The following is a 24,160-nucleotide window of genomic DNA, read 5'->3' on the forward strand; positions in this document are numbered from 1 at the left end:
GGGCTAATAAGAGCTTACAGTTCTGTCATCTTTGACATTATAAAGATGTATTAGTAATAATGAAAATACAGTTTCAATCAAGTTGTTTCCCTGCAATTCTGGATCACATGCTCAAAGCCAAGGTACTGTACCCTGCTGCCTTTCACACACTATCTCACCTGTCAATCAACAGCAAAAGCCACAGCTGACATCCCAGGTGACTTCTGACTTTCAGTGTCCCCAGTTGCACAGTATTAGCAGAAAGACAACACAACTTCTTCCACAGGCATGTCCTCATTAGAAGATGATTCTTTACAGGAGGACAAAGTCCAGGCTTCATATACTCCAGAAGCCAGTGATCATCTGGACATCTGCTGACCAGGGAAATACACGCAGATTTCTCCTAAAGCTGGAGAACTTTTCATGCAAAAGGCACAAAGGACAGGCTATGCCAAGTGCCTGGTGCTTCTGCAGCGCATCCACTCTCCCAGTGACCCTTCTACACTTCTCCTTGAAGGATCTCCTGTTCTGCCAGGCCTGGCATGGAGGGCTTGGCTTCATTTTCAGAACATACCTCACCTGGATCCTGAATGGTCTCCTCCCTTTGCAGCACATATTCAACAAGGCAGGGGATTTTGCCACAACTCAACATATGACAAATATTTACTCCTTACAACCTCAGAATTTTTAAATGAGACCGCACTGTATGGGGCTTGTTTTCTGACATTTTAAAAATGTTCCTGCCTTTCACATTGCATGTATGTGTTTGTGAAAAAGCTAATAATCTGTTCGCCCAAATGTATTTAGAAAGGTTGTTGATGCCCCATGGTGTTGGTGAAGCTCCCACTGTCTCCCATTCCTGCAAGCAGCCTCCATCTGCTCCTCCATCCCCACATCAGGCAGCCCTCAGCACCAATTTTACCCACTTCTCTTCATAGCCATGAGATCTGCCCAAGCCCTGCCTAACAGCTTCAGCTTTAGATGGTAGAGGAGTCTGCAAGTATTTGATGACAAGTAAGGGAAGAGAGGAGCAAAGGAGGAGTGTTTTGAGGTCAGAAGGGGCATTTTGCAGAAAGGACAGTGCCAGAAACTCCAGTGTGTGCTGTACACCCTGAAGGTGGTTTTCATTCCTCCCAACCCAAATCAGAGCCCTTCTGGCTGTCCCAAAGGCTCATCTGACAGCTTGAGGTTGGTTTATTTACTTTTATATCCACTAATAGTAGCAAAGCTACTGGAAACTAACTAGAAATCGGGTTACCATTCCATTGTTCTAGTAAAGATACATAAATCAGTTATAGCATACTTTCAACCTTTGCTTTGGATACCATGGCCTATGTAATCTCAGGAGGTTTTTACCCTTGCAAATTATTTTGCTGCCACTGTCCTCTGAGGCTCAATACATTGTACACCTGAGACTTAGACTTTGACCATCATATTTTATTTTCTTCATAATCTTTCTGCTAATAATTGTTCTAGATCTTAATCCACATTCAATACCCCGCATTTATAAAACTTCTAGGATCATTAGAAAATAATGAGCTTGAACCATCTCACACAGATATCCAACCCTACCAGTTGACGAGTTTCCAGAGGTCAAATTCCAAGTACTAAAAGTACTTTTTTTTTTTTTTTTAAAGAAGAAAGCCAGAGAATGATCCCAAGCTTAATTCAGTACTAAGGAATTAGCAATTCAAGGAAAAAAAAAAAAAAAAAAACAAACAAAACAAACTATGCTTTAAGTTGGAATTTAATGTAGGAAATCAGAGAAACAAAAGAAAGCATCCATGCTACGGTCTCCAGAACTCAAAGCCAAGTGACAATGGAGAAGAGTTTCTAATCCCATTGCAGAAGTCTTAGACACAGTATTAGGTATTGTACATGACATTTTGTACTGTAGCCCTGTCTGATCCACTTCAAAAGGGCCTGGCTGTTGTGAGAGATTCACAGTGAGTGGACAAGGCAAATGTCACACCACTTTTCAAGGAGGGCAAGAAAAAGGACCTGGGAAACTACAGACTGGGAAGGCCAACCTGAGTCCCTGGAAAGATTACGGAGTGAATCCCTCTGGAAGGCAGTCCTGAGTGCAGGAAGGCCAAGACGGTGACTGGGAACCATCAGCATGGTTTTATCAAAGGCAAATCATGCGTGACCAAGATGATTTCTGGATCTGGCAGGCAATGGGAGAGATGCAAGGCTTTCAACCAAGTCCCCACAATATCCTTGCAGACGAATTGGAGAGATATGGATTGAATGGTGAACTACAAGGTGGGCAGAAAACTGACAGAACCACTTCACTCAAGTGATGGTCAAAGGACTGAAGTTCAACTGGTGATGAAATATTAGATATGAAAAAAAGATCAGAACAAAGATTTACAGGGGGGAATCAAGGCTTTCCATTGCTCAGCTAGCAGCACTGCGGACCACAAAATGCTCTCCCGGGATCATAGAAAACTTGGACGTAGCCTTTAGTTATGGATCAAGAATTAAACTTGGCAGAGAACACTTACTTGCTTCTGATAGGCTTAAGTGCAGAGTGTGGCTGACACTGGGCTAACTAAAACACTTCTGTTCTCTGTGCACTCATGCAATGTACATTCGTCTTCATTAAAGTATTGCCCAGTGAAGAGGACTAAATATTTTTCAGATTCTTTGGCAAAATAGTTTGATTGCCATGCTCAGGTACAGGCTTAAATTCACAAAACTAAATTGCTCAAATCAATTTATGTTACTAACTGTAGGAAGAGACTACAGCCATCTAACCTGCACCTGCATTTTCCTGATGAAAGAGAAGCCAAGCAAAAAGTTACTATATGCAGACCTGGGCTACAGCAAAAGCAGGAGATTCAACCTACAGTGACAATGTCATTACAGCTTCTTATTTAAGTCAGCAACACCACGCTACCAAAACGCTTTAAAATAATTCTTTTCTTTTCCTTCCAAACCTTTTTTTTTTTTTTTTGGTCCCCTCTATTACAAAACAAAAGACAATGCATGTCCTGAACTGATCCATGTGGTTGAAAAGTTGTACAGCTAAGGGTGACAGACATCTACACATCACTAGTTCATTCTGTTGCTCTAGTTCAGAACACCTTTGGCAACTTAATTCACATTTCCCTCCTTTTCTTTACCACCTAAGCCTGAGTAGATGTTGTTTAGTTTCCAGTTCCTCCTACAAGTCAGATTCCCCCCAGATCCTTTAATTCTAAAAATTTCTGATTTAAACCTAGAAATCAGAGCAGCAGTACCATACATACTGACCACTTCAAAAGGTTAATCTCTGTTAGATACAATTTTATTACTTTAAAAATGTTATATAACATTCAAACAAAAAAACAAAAAACCCAGCCAAAACAGAACACAAATCTAAATGCAGGGTTTAACAGTGACCATGTTGTTTGTTTAAGCATTGACAGAAAATTTGTTCCTAATCCTTCTAATAATTTTCTAGGTCAAATTAAGATTAGGTCTACCATAGCACAGATAACAGATATCTGACTACGTGCCTTAAGTTAATATCATTATTTGTAATTGTTGCTTTTTCTTCAAGGAAAAGGATGCTTATAGTTTAGTATTTTAAAGAAAACATTTGAAAATAAGTCAAAATGTAAATGGTACAGTTCTTTGTTTAAAATAAATAAATCTGCTCACTGGCAAAATAAACATCTTCATAAGCGTCTCCTTCCAGTAGGAATAGCCATTCCCTAAGACTTCCTTGGCAGTAAGATTTAAAATTGGGTAACAGGAACAGATTAATCAACCTTTTGTGTAAATCATTTCAGAGCAACTTGTCTGTGGAAAAGAGCCTGCAGCAGCACAGCTGGATTTATTCCTAAGCGTTCTGTTCAATTCCCATTCCCAGGGGGCTGTTTTGCCCTCCCACAGGCAGTCTCTGCTTAAAGATGATGACGATTCCACTCCTGGCAAATCCATAACACCCACCCCACAACTGAACCTGCCTGGGTATGCTGACAAGGTTCAGCGTGTTACATAAAAACTGGCAGAAACAGCAAACACCAGAATTGAGAATCTACATCTATTTTCGAATTTCTATTTGTGAGTTGCTTTTGTGAGGTTCACTTTTATCTGTAAGTGCAGGTCATTTTTACACTATATTTTAAGCAAAACCTGAGCTTGTACAGAATACCAAGTTATCTTGCATCCCATGTGCTTTGATCTAAACTTAGGCCAATTTGCTGTGGTAGAGCTCTGGAGCACCACAGGCACGAACTGGCATTATAACTCAGAGTGACCCAGGACTTTGGGGAGTTGGAATAAACAGACCGTTCACTATCCCTTGGCTCATGGCACTGATCAGTATTCACTGCCTGAGCAGAGGTTTTTTCTCATCTCACAATTCAGGTTAGAACTGTGTGAATAAACTGCAGGCAGGTTAAAGCAAGTCAGCTGGGGAGCGCAGCTTTGCACAGCATGACCTCCCCGCTCTGCAGAGGTATCTGCCGCTCCTGCCCAAAACTCAGGAGCTCGGTGCCAGGATTTGCAATTTCCAGCCGAGACTTTGGAGCAGGGCTGGGACACTCCAAGGACTATATCCAGCTGCTTCAGAACAGCATTTCTTCTCTTGTAACACCTCCTTATAATCTTTAATGCAGAACAGTCTGACTTTCAAATACTTTATAAAGGCAAAGAATGAAACAAAGACCTGCAGCATTTTATATTCACATCTAGCTCTATTCAGTAACTTCAAACGCCACTCTGGAGTCATGCCCTACAAGTACACATCATGCCACTTGAAGTATTTACATGCAACAGATGTATCAGAATGCACACATGCCTTCTAATAGCACATGCACATTCTAATTCATATAAACATCTATGTATATACTCACAAGCATGTATCGGCCTCCAAAAAATCTTGTCGTACTAATGTTATGAAACTACAGTAAAACAAAGAATATGAAAGCATTCACATACATTATTGTATCTTTCTGCTCCTGAACCTACTTGATTGCAGTGTTCCTGAAGCAGATAACACAGTGTGCTCTCATTATACAGGTGTTTCTTATGCATTAGGTCACATAAATTATCAGGCTGGAAGGAAATGTGCTTCTGGTAAGTAGGAAGAAAAAATGTGACTACACCAGAAGTATCAGTAAGATTTCTTAAGCACAAACATACAGAGTCTTCTGTATATGCATCTCTAAGCTTCCCAAAAATCTTCAAAATCTGCCTCATGATCCTCAAAAATGAGTACCTTTTTCTTGCTATGTTTATTTTTTTCTAAGGATCAGACTTAACTCATGTCATGAATAACTGCTTCCATAGAGCTTCACTTGTCAGTGTAATGCCCATATCCAGAATACATTCCATACACCGTCTCCTACACTGACCCTACAGGACAATGTAAATCTGTCTAACGAAAAATGCACATGGAGATAAGATCTGAAAAAGGTTTTTAAATTACCAGTTGGAGTAGGAAGGTATTTCTGCATTTCCAGACTCTCTCTTTGCCAAGAGAGAAATTGTCTTGCATAAACAGAATGTGATAAATAAAAATTAGATTTGACTGCTCCATCTAGTGGCTCATTAAGCACAACTTCAATGATTAAGAACATGTAGCCTAACACGTTAAAAAGAGCCATATTTGGTGCTTGCTTCTTCTCTGAACAACACAGCAAAATAAATTATTAGTACCAAGCTCTTTTAATAACATAACATAAAAATAATCTCCAAAAATGAAATAAAATTTCATGAAAGTTTAATAGAGTTAGGTCCATAAAAGCATTTAAACTTTTTTACATTTTTAATTATGAGCTTAATTTTTTCTATTTTGTAAATAAACTTTAATAAGAATGGCAAAGCTTTAGAAATCATTCATTTGAACTTACAGTTGAAGTTACATTCATATTTGAGTTTATGTTTCCAGTGAAAAGATATCTTACCTTTTCAGTAAAAGAACCAATTTAATAAAAGTCCAACCATGAAAACATATATGCTGACCTATAAGAAGTGAATTTCAAAGCCCAGTTCTGATTCAGAAAGGCACTCCTGGTCTGCGAAGGACAACTCCTAAACAAATCTAGAGCACCACTGGTTATTAGAGGGAAAAAGCAGTGTGTGCTCTTGAGTCTGCCCAAGGCTATTTCATGGCAATTCTAAAAAATACCAAGAACTTAGTTCCTTTAGAAAACTGGTATAACAACATGACCAAGTTGCTTTAAATAGAACAGTTTTCCAACAATAATTTTGAGAATAACTGATTAGAATTAAAGCTCATATTTCAGATGAAAGAATTACCAAATTAAGGCCTAGGTTTCAAAAACTGGAACATCAAGTTCTAGAAATTAATGTATATAAAGAAATAATAAAATGCATCTGACTTAAAATCAGACAGAAGTGTAATGTACTTAATTTTTCCTTGCTACACGTCTGAAAACATTTTGTCTTGAATTACACATATGACTGAGCAGTTGCCAAGGAATATAACCATTGTATTTATTACTCCACCACATCCAGCTCCCACAACTAACACCAAAGATACATCAAGTTCAGACCCTGTGTGCAATCAACACCTCTATCTAATGGAAGTTAAACATATCCTCAAGTTCTTTATAGACCTGCCTTTAGAATTGCAAAATAATCCATGCTAGCTGTGGCCCAAGTGAAGGGTGGAATACACATTAAGTTAAACACCCCTTTGCATCTAATGCTCCAACACCACTTCATCTTCCCTTCTAAGGCCACACTGGGATTTGGAAAGTTCAGATGAGCTGTGCTGCCACTGCACATCTCTCAACTTGCTCAATGGACCAAGTTAAAGACTTGGCCCAATTTGCATATAAGGTACAGCAAAGCCACGGGTCACCAAGTAAGGAATGCTGATATTAACTTTCCTAAAATAGAAAAGGTCAAGTTTAGAGACAGAAAGCAAATGTGAAAAGAAAATAATTCTAACTAAAATGTACTATTAGAAGTTGCTTCATGGCTAAAGCGAAAGTGTAATAAAATATTTAATAGTGAGGGTCTAAAAACTATTGCTGTAGGTATGCATCTACTGCATAGCATCACAGTATTTCTAAGACTTACACTCCCTTACAAAATACCTCTACGATTGGAAGCATTTAACGGTTAAAAAGCTCTTCATATACTATTTTTGTGGTCGGTCAAGAGAATATGCTGAGGGACTCACGCCTAAGAGAGATATTTTTAAGAAGCTAAACATGTACAAATGCAGAGATTGCAAATGTTGAAGCACCTCAAAAAGTAACTAATTCAACTCTTTCTTAACATTTAGAGCAGCTGGATGTCTGCAGGGGGAGGTGGTAAGCTTATTAACAGTCTGGCAAGCAGCATGTAGGTCCCAGCTGTCTACTACGTGCATTAGCCAACAAATAATCACTGTTGCCTTACATTTTGCCTATCCTGCTTGCAGACTTTTTATTCTCACAGTGAACTTACACAGAAAAGGCAAAAACAACTATCAAACTGAAAATAAAACTGTAAAACTCTGCCCTCTCGTTAAGTGTCTTTAAGCTGAGGGGCAAGCCAGAGTCCTCCAGCTGGACCAGAAGAGCAACATGATCAGTAATCAGAACCATTATATTAAGCCCTTAAAACTGGTCAGGGGGAGAGGGGGAGAGAAAAAATGAAAACTGAATAGAGCAGCAAGGTCCCATGCATACAGCCATCAAGCTGTCATATCCTTCAGTGGTAGCTCCGTAAGTCAGAAAAAAAAAAACAAAGTTGTGCTGAAAAAAATATAAACTGGCATTGTTCATGTGTATTACAGTAATTAAGTGCATCACTATAAGAAAAAAATATATATCAAAGGTATCAGAGAAATATGAATGCAAAATACTAACCAATAATAGTACCATACAGCATAACCCCTGCATTTGGACCCGATTTGATTTGGGATGATCAGAATCCTTGTAACTAAGAAAAGGAAACAGAATTAACTTTTTCAGAAAATAACAGAATCAGATGCTTGTTTGCTCCTAATTAACTCTATAATAAACTAAAATTAACTCTGAAATTAATTATGTGTAAGTATTGTTCTATAATAAGCCAATAACTAATTTACCTTTTTCTTTCACAGGCTTTCATTTTTCAGCCAAAGGGAGACAGCTTCCTCAAACAGGTGGAAAAAAGCAAAAGGTTTGGATTTCAGTCCCAAGACCTACACTCATCCTTCAATATGCTTCCCAGAACATCCACAGTTACGCAGCTTTACCAAACACAGTTTGGTTTATCCTTCACAGTTCACCTTTTCCTCTAAGGTCTCAGATCAAAAGAATAACAGTAAATCCTGAGTAGCTGCTCACATAACTTTTACGGTATACAAAAAATATATGCAAATACAAAATACTCAATAGTAGGATAGAGTGCGGGGAAAGGATCATCCTCTGGCTACAACCCCATGCCATGTTTCAGGCTAGGTGAGTTTTAGCTCTGTTGACCACATAGCTGCATTTTGAAAAGTGCTCAGGGCAATTTTTTCAAAACCTCTCAGCTCCCCTTGGATCCTTCAAAAGTGCTCCATGATCTGCAGCTCCTGTTGCTCTTTTCACACCTGCTACCTCCGGTGGTTTCTCTATGGGAAAAAACTGCCTGCTGAATGTTCTCAAGAACTGGTCTTTCATGGAGAAACCTTGAGCAGGGAGAAACCTCTACAGGTCCAAACACTCTCACAGCTCCTGAAATTACAGCTACCCTGCTTATTGGGTGTTAAGTCTCTTTGAACATACGATCCTAGTTCCTCCATGCTTTAGTTTCCCCTTTTTGTAATGACAATACTCATCTTACTACTGGACAAATTACTATTAGGACAAATTCACTGCTATTTTATGAAATAGATGTGCAGGAGAAAGATAAGTGACAAAGAACAAACAATTAATAATATGATGAACATGTGAAAAATAAAGCAACATAGAAGACAGAGCATGTTAGTAATAACGAAACATAATGCCTGGCCAACTGCCAGAGATATAAGAAAGAACTCAAGATTTAACAGTCTGTGACATCCTTTTCTTCCATGTCTCTTGATAAGTCAAAATGTATATTTCTTTTTTCCTTTTCAGAAACCAGATTGTTATTACATAAATTTGTAGTGCAAATGGCTATCATTACTTAAAAGGTGACCAAAAAAGGATAAACTACAGTCAAGAGTACTGTGGATTTAGCCCCAGATTTGCCCACCTTGGCCCGGAGCCTGCCCCAGGAACAACGGCAGTATTTCTAGCCTAGAACAATTTGAAGGCTACGAAGAAATAGATTTTTACTTCTAGGAATCCTCTATTTCGACTAAGAAAGTATGATTACAATTAGCCTTAACTTTGCTTATCTGTCCCCAGAGTTGACACAGTTTCTGGCACTGAGCTTTAACCTCCTTAGCAGTAACTTAACCCTCCAGGGAAGAGAGAAGCACTCATTCAACCTCCTTCCCCCTCCAGCTTCTTCTTTCCCATTTAAAGTCCCCCCTTTTTGCCTTTTTTTTCTTTTCATTTTTTTTCTTCCTTTTTTTTTTCTTTGTTTTCTAGACTATTCAACCCCAATCCATCCTACCTTTCCTCACACATCATGTTTTATAGACCTCAGTCAATTCTCGCTGCTCTTCTGTGAACTCTTCCAGCACGTTCACAACCTTCTTAAGGTGAACTAGAGAAAAGGCTTTCTTAGGATTTTAAAGGAGAATTCAGCCACATATCTTCTATGCAATGCCATTTATATGGTTATGTATCTCAGTGATGTGTTGGATTTCTTGACAACAGTATGACTTTTTTCCAACTTGTGCTCAGCTTATTTCATTTGCATATACATGTATGCACTTAAGTAATTCCATATACACAAAGCAGATCTCTTACTGTCCAGCACCAATTTACCAAGCATTTATTTAAAACTCCATCAGCACTGTAAATAATTTCAGCTACTCAAAAGCACTGAATATTGACAACACTGAATAATGTTAGCACCGACCAAAATCCTGAAATCAGAGCCATTTTACATATTTTCATTAAAATATGAATCAGATGTAGATCTAAGTTATTTGGAAAGATATTTTCTTTCACACTAAGTTAACGCTCAGTCACATTTTTAAATCCAGCTCTTTTTAGAAGTCCATGCCCAACTCTCCATACGAACAGATGTTCCAATATGCTAGCAGATGTTACAGTACAACTTCGCTTGCCTACACTCCAGATTTAAAATACCACAGTGAAAAAGCTTAGGTAAAAACATTTTAAGCCAGCCTGCTCTTCTCTATAGCCTTTTCCTGATGTTTTCTCTCGGTCCATTTACACACCCTGCCACATGTGTGCGGTTTCTCCCTTAGCCCACAAACTACCTTCCCTGCCAACAATGCTACTGCACTGGAAGAAATCGCCAGGGCAGGGTTTTAATTGATGTTCTCCTTCCCCCCAAAGCACCCCCAAGCATAAGCACCCAAAGCAGCGCTCAACACACCAGAGGAGGACGGGCCCAGAGCTGATCCAGCACTGACACATTGGTCTGCAAAGCACAGCGTCCTTTTTCCTTCTGGCCTCCAGGTCCTCTCCTCCTGGTCACAACCTCCCAGCCTTACAAGATCAGACACCAAGATCCAGCAAGATCCCTGCCCCTCACACTTTCCAAACAGAAGGGTAATGACAGGGCAATTAAATGAAACTGGGTCGCTGTCTTCCTGCTCATAATGTAAGAGAGGCATTATGAATGAAACAATCACATCCTCACAGAAAGTAACTGGAATGTTATCGCAGAAGGTTTTTTTCCAAACCAGACTCCAGCTCTATCATGCCCTCCTTACCCCCAGTTAAATCCATTAGCCAGTATACATATTACTGAGCATTTTACCATTTTGCTGACACTATGTGAGTATTAGGCATATTTTCAAGCCTAAATGGTGTGAACAAAATATACATTTAGGCAAATACTAACAATGAGTCTGTAAAACGTAAACCTATTAGCACATCTATTTACATCAAAGTACATGAGAAGCTTTCAGTACCTCCTCACGTTGTTCCAATTTCCAACACTATTTTATATTTCAGTTTCAAAGACTGCATGAACAGAAGTCTAAAGTATCTCTTGTATCTACCACGGCATAAAAGGAGTCAGGTACAACCCTGTCTGGACACAAATCTATTAATTCTATACAAATACCTGGTTTTAAAGTTTAAAGAAAATATTTTTTCGCAAGCTTACTCTAAATCCAATTTGCATTCTTCATTGGATGGCAGTAGGCAGAAGCTGTTTTCAGTTTTAAAATGAAGTCTGGATTTCACGTGTGATAGTCTGGTTTATGTTATTCTAGCAAGTCTTTGAAGCGAATAGGAATGCAATCTATGCCTTCTAAGAGGACTCCTTGTGCCTTGGCAGGACAGTGTTGTCACTGGAAATTCAGTCCACCTACTGCTCAACTATTACAGATTTCAGAATAAGGAGCCCTACAGCCTGTACTGATAATAGGATGAAAATTATTATCAGTAATAGTGTCCTGTAAAGGGTGCAGATTATTATTTCTTTTTTAAGAAACTGAAGATTACTTTCTTGGACACTGCTAAAGAGTACTTTCTCTAGATTTACTCCAGCATGGAAACAGCTCAACATAAATCTTTGGGTCCTCTGCCAAAGAGGCAAAATCCCTGTGGATTGCAAATGACATTTATTTTTTTGGAAATAGAGTATCTCCAGTGCCTGGGAATTATTTTGTTAATAATTTTGAAGAAATACATATTAAATGGTTGCAGTAAATAGCAGGGGATGTACTAGCTAAATCAGCTTGGTTTGTATTTAAGAATAGCACTTTTAGAAGGTTTTTTTGTGCTCAGAAGACAGGGTAATGCAATCCTAAACAGTGTTTCTTGGAAACGCAAAATATAAAAAGTAACTTTTGCACAGTATCTACTTTATATGTCACTTTTGGCTATAGATTTTTAACCCAGTCCAGTCTTATCCCCTCTACTTACACCTTACATTTCTATGGGGCATCATTTTCTTTTAAACATCCATGTAAGCTGTTTTCCATAGAAAACTTCTATTTTAATTGTTCAATATAGAATTGAAAATAGTTCCTCTTTATTACTCAGGTGCTGATTGATTTATATTGGCACTCACCAAATGCAAACATTCATTTTAAGACCTTGGTTTTTTCTTGGTAAAGCTGCTCAAAGTTAAAATAATTCGCAAGAAGCCTATCTTTCTATTTCCATTTCTATTACTTTGGCACCACATTTCTGACTGAGCTGATATTTAGATAAGAGAGGATGGATTCCAGACCCTGCTGTGCTTATAAACTAAAGCACTACAGCTAGGGACCTGTGCAGTCTCTCTCCCAAATTACAGGCAAAGCACTGAAGGAATGGTGAGTGAAATTCTGTTTGTAATGATGCTGCTAAATTGCAAAGAATGTGATTCTGACCTCAGTTACAATAGGAGCATTTTTTTTAATTTTTTCTATCAATTTTTAACACTACACCCTTTTATTGTGTCATTTTTTTTCTTTTTAAATATTGAAGGATTTCTAAAAGATTTTATTAGGTAAATAAAATTTCCTGCCTTTCCATCTATTCTTATTAAATAATGCAGATTTTTTCAAATACTGATGAAAACTGAATTCTAAAAGTAATTGGATACTTTACTACCAAAAATGCTTCTGTACCCTCATTGATATTCATATTTCCTAGCTCTTTTGCTGTACTATACCCCCAGATTCAAAGGTTTTCCACTTAGATTCAAAGGTTTTCCACTTCTTTTCCCATGACAAGGACTGTAAAAGTAATATCAAATCAGGCAAAAAAAAACCATTAACAGCTATATCTCACAGCTACTAAATTAATAAATATATTTCTGCAATTAATATATTGCAGACCCCCCCACATGCATACATATACATATATACACATATGTACGTGTGTATATACATATTCTGGTTAATAACATGGTGCTAGATTACTGCCAATTAGAGATAAGGTCTCGAGGAATGCTCAACAATGTTAACCAGGTATTGAGTTGGCAGTGGCCAGACAGGTTTCTAACATACTCTTATTTATAACTTTTATTTAGATACAGTGAGGTAGCACTATGATGTGATACAAACCAAGACCTCCACTGTCTAAAGGGAGAGCCTAAATATCGATCTCAGAGGTAACCGAGAAGTTGATTCAGTTACCAAGAACATAAGCATTTAGCGACATTTGAAATCGTCTGGAATTCATAACACTGAAGGAAAAAAGTCCAACCTTTAACAGTTTAACACTACAATGGGAAATTGATCAAAAGCTGAGATCAGTGTCATGAACCTGAAAGCAACCATTGAAAGGTTTTACTTACAAAGGACCATTACAGAGCAAACTCCATCAACATACTGATATCAGTACCAATAACTTTCAGCCTGGACTTGACCTTCACATCGATGACCTTCCAGTTGATAATGGTACCCCTCACTGAAGATGGGAAATCCTTTCTGTTTCATAAGCAACCTCAAATTGATGCACATAAATGAAAGCAAATAACAAAGATGGAAAGGAAATGCTATATTACAATCAGGGAAAATCACACAAATCCAAATGTCAGCATAAAACATTGCCACAAAATAAAGGAAAGATGTGGTTCTCTTAGAAAGATAGAATAGTTGAGACTGGAAGGGACCTCAGTAGGTCCCTTGTTCAAAGCCCCTTGCCCAAATGCGGGGTCAGCTAGAGCAGATTGCTCTGGGCCTTCTCCATTTGGGTTTTTATCATCTCCAATGATGGAGACTGTACCTCTCCATGCTATATGTTTCAGTGTTTGACGACTCCTGCAGTCAAAAAAGTGATTTTTTTATGTCTAAGTGGAATCTGGATTAAGATTTCAGGAACATGATCATCATCCCTCCTTAAAAATGAGCAGAAAAGCAAGCTTGAATATTTTGAATGGAAAAGTTAGTGCTTAGAAAAACAAGCAGCTATTCAGATGGGACAGGAGAGAAATGTTGTCTCTTTTTTTATGTAGGGATGCTTTAGGGGATGTCAGGAGACCACAACATCAGATACAGACAGGTTAGCATATATGAATCAAGAATGTGTCAGGAAATAGTGAATCAAAGACATGTCAGGAAACAGTGACAGGAACTAAAAGGCAATGCAGACAAGCTGCTGGCATTTTGAGTATGAACACCAGCAGAAAAAATTCAAGTTGCAAACACAGATTATTACACTAAAGAGCTAAAAGCTACTTCCAAAGACAAAAATCCTTCAGCTCACTGTAGCATCACTTGAAGACAAATCAGGGTTCAAAGACAGTTGGTACCTTCTACCCATCTTTTCTGAGGATGCTTATTTTATCTGTTCACCATTCATGAATTTGATTAACTTCTTCAGCCAGAAGAAAGGCTTTATTTAAAAGCACACAGTGTCCTACACTTATTTCTTACTGCTGAGTGTCAGTGTCAACAGAAGGCAGCAAACTGAAATAACAGAATTTAAACATACTTGTAAGCTTGGGAGCAAATTCATCTAGACAAGTTAGGCAATTCTCATACAGACAAAAGATGAAGCAACGACCAAAGGAGTACAGATACCATCAAGAGAATAAACTGGAACCCTTAAATTCTGTCAGTTCCAGGTGAAAGAGAGAAGAGAATGAGAAAGAAACTCATTAGCTGATGCTACCTGTGGCCACCTCATCTGAGAATGCAAAAGGAAACATTGCAAACCAAATGTAAACAAGTATAAGACACTTCTCAGTTGGAAAAAAGAAAAGGGGGGGTGGGGAGGGAAACAAAGGTGTATGTTTAAAATAGAGGCAAAAGAGAGAGAAAAACACAGATTATTTTTTTTTCCCAAACCATGGCCATGTGCATAATATACATAAAGGTCCTTACCTTTTTCACTGACACTTTCACTTTCTATCTCCACATCTTCACAGCTAGTATATTCTGGTGTTGATGCCCCTTCTTCCTCTGAGCTACTAACTGACATCTGCCTTTTCTTTCCGCCTCTTTTTGCTCTATGAGGCTTTGGAGGGGATGGCCGCACTGATTCCGACTGGTCAGAGCTAAGGGAATCATTCCTTAGCATGGTCTCCATTTTCTCCCGCTTTGCTTTTCGCATGAGAATAGCAGAGCTAGGATCAAGGCGGCTCTGTTTTTTAAAGGAATCGTGGTTCTTGTATTCTACGTGTTCTATAGGAACTGGACTATGCCTGGGAGTTGGTGGGCTATGATTAGTTAATTGTTTAGAAACAGAAATTCTTACATCACCTGTTCTGTCTATAGAGTACGACCTCTGAGTTTCCACAAGAGATTTTCTGTCCTGAGTTCCCTGTAATTGTGAGCGTTTTCCTAATTTATTCTCAGGTACCTCCGCTTCCTCCATTTCTGTATGTGGTAAAGCTACATCACTGTGCCTTCTCTCGTGCCGCGCTTTAGAAACTTTTGCATGCATGCGCATCTGCTGTTCCTCAGGATGCGGTTTTACAGGGTATCTTGCCAGATTGGGGTCACTCCTGTAACGGGTATGATATTCATCTTCCTTCCTTTGTTTTTCATCATCAGGCACTTTGCCTTCCTCAAGTTTCTCAGGCAAGTCTGGGTAGTCCTGTGACTTGCCTTTCTCCAGCCTTCTTCCTTCGTGCCGCTCTTTACGCTCTCTGTCGTCTGCTGGTCCTTCTTTTTGAAGTGAGGATTTTGGCACACGCTTACGCTCACTCTTCAAACCTTTGCCATTCTGGTCTGAAACCAATGTTGTCTTCTTCCTATGGTGAAAGGGAGTACAATAATTTGAAGAACCAAAACCAAGAACACTTGTGTACACTCTTACAGTAAATAGATTATAAACAAGACTAAGTTATGGCAAAACATATAGAAAGGTACTGGATCCATTAACATGAATTAAGTCTATTAATTCTTCCAGCAGTACTTTTCCAACAGCAAACAACTTCCAGAGTCCATAAAAACATAAACTACGGGTGGCCCAAATAGTTGAATAAAATCACAAATAATATTAACGTGGATAAATGCAGATAAAAATCATTTACCCATGTAAGCAAGAAGACTCAAAATGATCTTCGTAGTAACTGCAGCACTATGACAGAATGCTGGAGTAATTTTCCCATGAGGGTTACAGACCAACCACATATACACAATTCACTTCAAGCACTCTGACAGAATAAACACCACCAAATGGAGTATTGTCCACAATGATATTATAGACAGAAGTAATGTGGATATACAAAAATGCAGGAGAGAATGTATCCAGAAACAATAATATTTGACCTAGTTTGCTTTATCTTATTGAAACTCTAAAACGAAGTGCCCATTTCATAAGCATATAAAGAAATGCAAATTGACTCCTTGAGATAAATCAATGGCATTCCTTTCTCTGGTAGTAAAAGAAGATGGAAAATGTAATTTATTTCTCTATACAGCAAAAGTACAGAAAAATGAATCATGAAGCTGCTTGAAAATTATGCTCTCTTTCCTCTTTCATCTTCTGCTTTGGGAGAATGAGCAATCTGAAGAATTATAAAAATGCCTTATACTGGATATTTTTATTTCTGTCATCATTCCAGTTGCCTTTTTGCTTACCATTCCACATATCAATCCATCAATTTTGAAGAACGTTGAACACAGCTATACACTGTATTTGAGATGAACCTGCATCAGGACAAAGTCACTAGGACTTTGTTTTGTGGCAGTGAATCTTCCACAGCCGATACATCTTCCGATTACATATCACAGATTTTCACAGATGCGTCCGACAGGACAGGCAAAGTTGGATATGATTCAAGCTAAGCTTCTGTCTCCTTTGCTTCGATCTCCTGTTCCTCTTGAGTTTTTGGCAGTAAGTGGGACCTAAGCTTACCATAGATGCTCTACATTCAGAACCCTTTGACTCCAAATGAAAGTGATGAGTAGAAAACATTATTATTGTATAATTAATATAAACATCTCACTTTTGGACAGCAAAGGAGAAATAGAAAGCATTTTGCTGCCCTACAAGTGTCCTTCAGCCGAGTGACGACTGCTCTGGGGGCCTTCCCAGTGTTGGGGGGAAAAGAGTCAGAATTAGGGGAGGACACCATGTGTTTGTTTACATCATGCATATACATAACAGTAACCTGAGTTTTGGTACAGTTAAACCCAGACTGACCTCACCAAAAGAGTCAGTTTTTAGCCGCTGCTTATCATCCATTTTCAACTTCAATAACTATGAAAAAAAAAAACCATCAGCTGTTCTGGCCAAGGGAGAATCTTCTATGGGAGACTCTTGTTTTGTTGCCACAGGCTCCCTCCTCAACCGCCCTGCCATCTGCCAGGCAACAGCCAAAAGAACAGCAGCGGCTCCATGGCATTAGCCTCTTTTGATTTGCTGCTCAACCCATTCATCACAGTGAATGCAGCCTGGGGATTTACTCATTTACTCAAATATAATAGTTTACTTCCAGTTGGCTTTATTCTTGCCTACAGCTTGCTCTGAATTCAATATGGTACTATTGCAGTTCTGCATGAACGTTTACATTGCAGGTGTAAATGAGCTCTTTTAATAGTTCCTGTTTTATTATTAAAAATAACACAATCATTGATAAAAAGATAACACATAAAGATATCTGACAGAACTCCACAGGATGGGTTTTCCGTTTGTTTGGTTTGTTGTTGTTTGTTTGTTTTGGGGTGGAGGGATGGTGGTGGTGGTATTTTTTTAATTCCAGTACATCATTTCATCAAGGCTTGCTTTTTGTTCAATCACTTTAAAATACCTGACAAATATAAAATTTAAAAGTAACCTACAATTCTGTATTAAAAGTATACACCAAAATTCATTTAAGTACTTAGAAATATCCCTAAAGTACAATTATTTTTTTTCTTGATTTCTGTTGCACAAACCAAATCACAAAATGTATTTGCTAGTGAACACTTATCCTTCCCGGCTCAGTCAATCAACTTATTCTTGGTTTTTACTCAGTTCTAGACACACATGAGGCCCATCCGACAGCCTTGTGTAATATTATTGAACTAGTGAGGCTCTATCAAAACAGAAAGCATTACCTCTCTCTTGGAGGTTCACTTCTAGACCTTGATGAAGCCTGCTTTTGGTCCAGGCCCATAGCCGGCTGCGGTACTTCTGCTCCTTTCCTCCGGTCGGACTGCACGCTGGAAGAAGAGAGTTCCTGTGATGAGGCAGCTGCTGTACTTAAGGGAGTCTGTGATCTCGATCGCTCCTGAAGTCTTGCTTTCTTTTCTCTCGGCGCATCCGAGCTTCCACCAGTCGCCGTATCACTCAGGGTTCCGTCCTGGCTGGGTGAGGGCTGTGGTCCACTTCCAAAAAACCACGCTCCGGATTTCGTGAGGATTTCTTGTTGCTTTCGACATAAATTGCATACCCACATAACCTAGTTGAAGATAACAAGAAGAGTCAGTGCAACGACCCCTCAGACCCTGAAATGCATGCTCGCTATCACAGAGCAGGTACCATCTCTTGCTCTTGTCTAAACTGGTGAGGCTGGTGCTCATGACAGGACCCAGAACATGCTTCTCCAAGCACTGACTGCACTGGCTACAGCCAAGCATCCTACAGGCACATGCTATGCGAGCTTCTCAAAAATGTCCTGTCAATATACGTCAGTCCTACCTGTAGCAACCCCTCTCAGCCCAGCCCTAGCTCCATCCTGACCACCTGGTGTTGATGCAGTTGGTGGTTGGGTCAGGTTGTCACACCTGGTGTGAGTCGGTGTCAGGACAAGCCTACCAGATGGTAAACAGGACTTACACCTTGGGCGGCGGTATCCTGCCCAGCTAACTCCCAACCTCCACTGGCACAGAAAATGAACACGGTATTTCCCTTTAATTAGTTTTTCTAACATAACATACCTCAACATTCTCTTGCAAATAATTTGGCATTTACTGCGCATGGTTTTAGCTACATCCACAACAACTACTTACCAGAGATGTAAGGTAAGACCTAAAGAAACCTACTGATAGAGAACTAAATGCACCAGTGAATAGAATGCAAACGTACCGTATTTTGTACTAATTTGAAAAGATCTTTTACCATTTCTTTGAGTTATAATACATAATGTAAATATGTAAATAATACATAAATAAATTAAACATTTGTCCCTGGCAATGAAAATTCAGCTGTGTACATACAGGGTGCTTCTTAGGATTTTTTTTTTTTTAATTCCAGATACACAGATAAACAGAAGCACACACAGTAAAGCCAGACTCTATGCTTCAAATCTACACACATTACAAAACAGATTTATGTACAGGAGCAAATCACCAGAGAAAATAAAAGGTGAAACAGAACTCTACATGAATATTTAAGAAAAAATTGAGACAAACACAAAAGGAGTTTTGAGCCAGCAGAACAGAAAAGGCAAAATGCATGAAGAATATATAAGTGGTAGGAATTTTGTCAGAAACAAAAATAGCAATGAGAGGAAAGAAAGCTGACAGCTAATAAGGGAAATGGTAAAGAAAATAGTTTAGTTTAGTGTGGAAAGAAGTAAAAGAATGGATAAAATTGTAAAGAGGGTAAGAAAGATGACGAAAGTTGGAATGAAAAATATGTTTAAATTATTTTTTGTAAACACAGGAATGATGCAACAGTTGCAAAATCAAACAACGCTTAAAAATGAAAAGAAACAGAATAAATCACTTCAGGGAAGAAATTACAATAGGACAGATCTCTGGTACTGAGCTCTTCTATCCTCCAGCTTGAGGAGGAAGTGGGGGGCTTAGAGGGCGTGATGAAAATTTGAGGCATTTTACATACTTAGCATAATTAAGATTTACTTAAAACACTCTAGAACAGACCACCTGTTTAGGTCTGAAGACTACATCTGAACTTCCAATACTATTTCTGCACTGTTTGACCAAACCACATGGGGAAGACATTCAACTGTTTTCCCTCTATGTGGATTGTGCCTTTATCAAAAGATGACTGTTATATTTCTTATATTTAAGAAGGATAGTAAAATGCCCATAAAAAAATTAATTAATTAGAAAAAAAAACCTCAATGAAAAGCTACAGTTATTCCAACAATGGCACAAACGTATTATGATAAAAACAGATAACCCTCAGTAGGATAATAGGAACAGCAACTTTGACAAAATAAATGCTAGTCTTTACCAAAAAATCCCTTGGTTCCTAAATGTCTTATTCCATTAATCTAGTACACCTAAAAAAAATAAAGATCCAGTTTATCAGACTATCTGTTCTAATAGAATAGGTTTTTAGTCTATCTGGTATTATTATTACTATTATTACAGATATTTAAAAAACAGCAAGACTAAAAGGAAAAAAAGTTCTACATTTGTAAATGTCTTTATAAACTCTGATACAATTGTTAGCCCATTAGACAGCAAGAATGCACATGCATATGCGTCTATGTATAAAATCTATGTCAATGTTATAAACTGTCATTAATTAAAAATATGTCTTTCCTGCATTTTATCAGTTTACAGGGAAAGTTGAAAAAAGTGTTAATAAAAATACATCAACTAGAGATTGTTTAAAAGAAGCATAAGGAGTACTATAGTAAACTTCAAGTATTCTAACTAATTACATATATGTGTATGTATGCAACCACATTTACATGTGTAAAGATAACAGACTTCATTTACAATTTAATGTATTTGAGCATTTAAAATATGGATAAAGTATGTAATAAGTGTCAAGAAATTACCATTAATTTACATAATCACCCTTGATACTGTAATTCATTTTATGCAAAATATTATGAGATCCAAAGAAACAGGAATAGCTAATGCACAAATAGACACAGAAAAATACAGAATACAGAAAGAATAAATACTAGACATGCAAATACAAAATCATTTTCTTACACCTGTCTTTAAACGCTGCAGTTTGGACACAATACATACCAATCATGACAGATTACGCATGTAGGAAATCTACATTATACTCACATAGAAGTTACACTACCATCCCTGTTTAGGAATCTCCTCAGGACTTAATATATGCTATGCTTGCCTTGAGATAGATTTGGTCCAAAAGGAAAAATAAAAGCTTTTCTTTAAAAGGACGAAAAAAAAAAAAAGAAACAACAAAAAACCCCACCAAATTTGAGGTGACAGAACAGTTTCAGTGACAAAACTGTATGTCGAAAAACATTTTTAGAGAAGTCTATGGAGCAAGCAATTTAGCAGCATGCAGGAATTATATCCTGATTGAATATACTGGGATGTGGTCCAAACTAATCCAGACTAAAGCAGGTCTGTGTAATAACTTATCTTAACAATCCACAGATGTTAGGCAACCAAACAAATGCTCTGATGAAGGATTATAGTTCTTTAATGTGGCTTCTGGCCCTCCACACGATGCATCAGTAAAATGAGGATTGTTAGACAATTTTACTCTGGCCTGTCACTTCAAAAATAGTTTCTGTTTACTGTTTTCTGGATGGTGAGCTCTGATGCAGTGCTACAGTAAGTCATTCAAGACATCCAGTGTCTGGTTTTTGTGGCTGGGTTTGTTGCTGGTTTATCACGTCCTTGCACAAGTCAATGTATATCCGCACATGAAGCTGTTAAAGAGAACCAGTAAAGGGGTGCTCCTCATTCAAAGGGTTCATATGCATGGCTCTGGAAAAATGTGCATTTTCACGGCATAGCAAAGGGGTCTGGGCATTACTGCTACATCACAAAGTGGCACATACAGGACTCAGCGGAGGTGGGGCAACAATTCCCACACAGATTCACGTGGAAAATTTACAGGCTGCGTGAAAACATGCTAGAAGGATCCCATGCTTGCCTTCAGGTGGAATATGGGGTATTTCATTCACAGAAAAAAATATTCCTCGAACTTACTCTTACAGGTACTGTTGAATGTGATCCACAAGGAGTAGGAACAGAATTCCTGTACTAACACAACATGAAATTCCAACTTGAAAGAGCCCACAGTAAACAATATATACAACTATACACACAGAGAAAAAGAGCATTTTCAGTTACAGAAATAAGAACACTTCTTCATTATTACGTATTTCAAAACTGCCTTTTAGAATGCAGGAAAAGGCTTTTTTTTTTTTTCAATTCCAATTTAGAAACTTCCAAACAAGCATTGGGGGACTAAATTCACATTATGGGGGAGACAAACTTTATACCAAATTTGTGTGACAGATGCTAGGCAAAGCACAGGCTAAGCTCAGAGCAAGGTCCCCAAATCCTTCACCCAAGGTCAGATTCTGAGGAGACTCTATAAGGAGCACATTCCTTCATGCTTCATGAATTTAGAAATGGCAAACCCACAGTTACACTGACCCACATGCATCCTGCTTCATCTCTGTACAAGGAATTAGGTGACAAGTGTGCTACTAAAACAGACATTCCTTACTGAACCTTCATGCTGTCTTAATTATTTCCCTTCTGAAGGATGTGTACACACCATCTTTTCAGTTTATTGCTTTTGTTAATGTTCCTTTAGTCACTTCCTATGCACTTCTAGAGGACCATTATTTCAGACAGATATAATCAGGCAGACCCTCTTCTCTGAGGCACCATTAACTTCAGCAGAGCTCTGCCACCATCCTACACATCATCTCTTGAAAGACAGAGGGAAGAAATGGTATCAATTTGCTCTTACAAAACTATTCATTCACAGAATTAAGTCAGACTATGTATCACTTAATGTTTCTGCAATAACATAAAACATGCAGCAAACCATGAAATTAGTTTACAGCATTGCATTTATCTCTGTTGCTGCATCAAAATGAATTCTGTAATGAGACCTTAGCTTAAGCATCATCATGGCTTCATTAAAATATAAATAAATGAAGCTGAAAATCTACTTGAATCCTAGCATTAGTCCAAAATCTAAATAAGTAAACAACTCTACCTTTCAAATGAAAATGTGCTTGTGAATCCAAGCTTTCATCTAACATATTGCTTGAAAGTGTTCAGACAGCTGAGTTCATCCAATGGCCCCTGGTCATCAAAGAGAAAGTCTTGTCCCCACCTCCCTCCTCTCTTGCTCCTCTCTCTCCCTGTCTGGGTTTGTTCTCTCTGTTCTTTGCTTCCAGCTTCCCATGCTTCATGTTCCCTTGACTGTCAGTTCCTCCCAGGAGCCACTTGCATTTAAAAACATAGTAGAAATTTAACCCTAGTTTTAAATTGTTTTCCTTTTTCATCACATCTATTTTTCTCATGGAGAGGTATGGTAAGTAGTGAAATCCTGTGGCCAGGAACAGAGGCAAATTTGGGGAAGAGGATGTTTCCTCCAGGGCAGTGGCTCACTGTCCCCTGTTAAGCTACATCTTGAAATGACACCCATGCTAGTACATTAAACTTGCACAGAAACATTTTTGAGCACTTATGTTGAATGACATGAAATAACTTGGCATTTCTACTAGGATCTCTGCTCTACTTCAAAGCGAGGTGGCTGCATATGGATTGCCTCCTGGAGGTAATTCTTGGAGCATCCCAACTCCTGAACCACCAGGAAAAGTTGATGAGAAAGTGCTAGTGGGCAGAAGACCAAGAGCATTTCAAACAGCCTTCTACTGGTTTACTACTGAGATACTCTAACATCTAGGAACAGTCCCAGCTTAGGTTTAATTTGTTAGTAAAGAAGTAGCCAAGGAGTCTAGGTTCTGCTTTATGCTGAAGCCCCCCCTCTAGACTGAAAGGTTCAAAAGGACAGGACAACTCTCTACTGTTCTCCCCTCCCAAGCAAGGAGAAGACTGTTTTGGCAACACTGACATACAGGGCTCAGTCATTTCAGGACTGTGATACAAAGCCATTTTAGCACTCTCTTCCATTCCTGTGCAGAGCAGATTTTCTTCATAACTTAGGTTTTCAGCTTGATATTTTTATCCCAGTTTGGCAAGAAAATGAGGTTTATGCTGACAGTTGATTGGTTTCTTCCCTGTTTTCTCCCCACACCCTCCAATAACATAAGACATTATTAACCCACTGGAAAAATGCAACAAAATTTTGCACAGGCATAGATGTTTTTGAGGGATTAAATTCTAAAAAGTTTCATGAAATAGGTAGTTCTATAAAAGCCCCAAAAGTATTTCATTAGTGTTATCTTTATTAGCATCACAGAATCTACACAGCAATTCAATTGCAAGACGTTCATAGGGAATGAGGCCCCACTGCTCCCAGAATCACACGTTACCTTAAAGTCTGTGCTGCCATTTACATGTTTGACCAAGATCACCCAGGAAGGATGTTTAAAATCCCGCCTTGTCAGAATTTTCCACTTGCACTACAGAGCACAC

The 24,160-nt window shown here is 38.4% G+C and overlaps 1 protein-coding gene across 4 annotated transcripts in view; it reads right to left on the reverse strand.

Moving 5' to 3' along the window:
* RIMS1 (regulating synaptic membrane exocytosis 1) overlaps positions 1–24,160 on the reverse strand; it is a gene marked incomplete at its 5' end in the record, with an annotated part of 308,320 nt that overhangs the window by 150,576 nt on the left and 133,584 nt on the right. For all 4 annotated transcript variants that reach the window (XM_082048664.1, XM_082048671.1, XM_082048670.1 and 1 more), the window contains 2 exons: positions 14,795–15,666; positions 17,960–18,303. In XM_082048664.1, coding sequence (XP_081904790.1) covers positions 14,795–15,666; positions 17,960–18,303 — 1,216 coding nt within the window. The remainder of the gene's footprint in view (positions 1–14,794; positions 15,667–17,959; positions 18,304–24,160) is intronic.

This window comes from Streptopelia decaocto, assembly GCF_964273445.1.
Source record: "Streptopelia decaocto genome assembly, chromosome: 3".
Classification (NCBI taxonomy): domain Eukaryota; kingdom Metazoa; phylum Chordata; class Aves; order Columbiformes; family Columbidae; genus Streptopelia; species Streptopelia decaocto.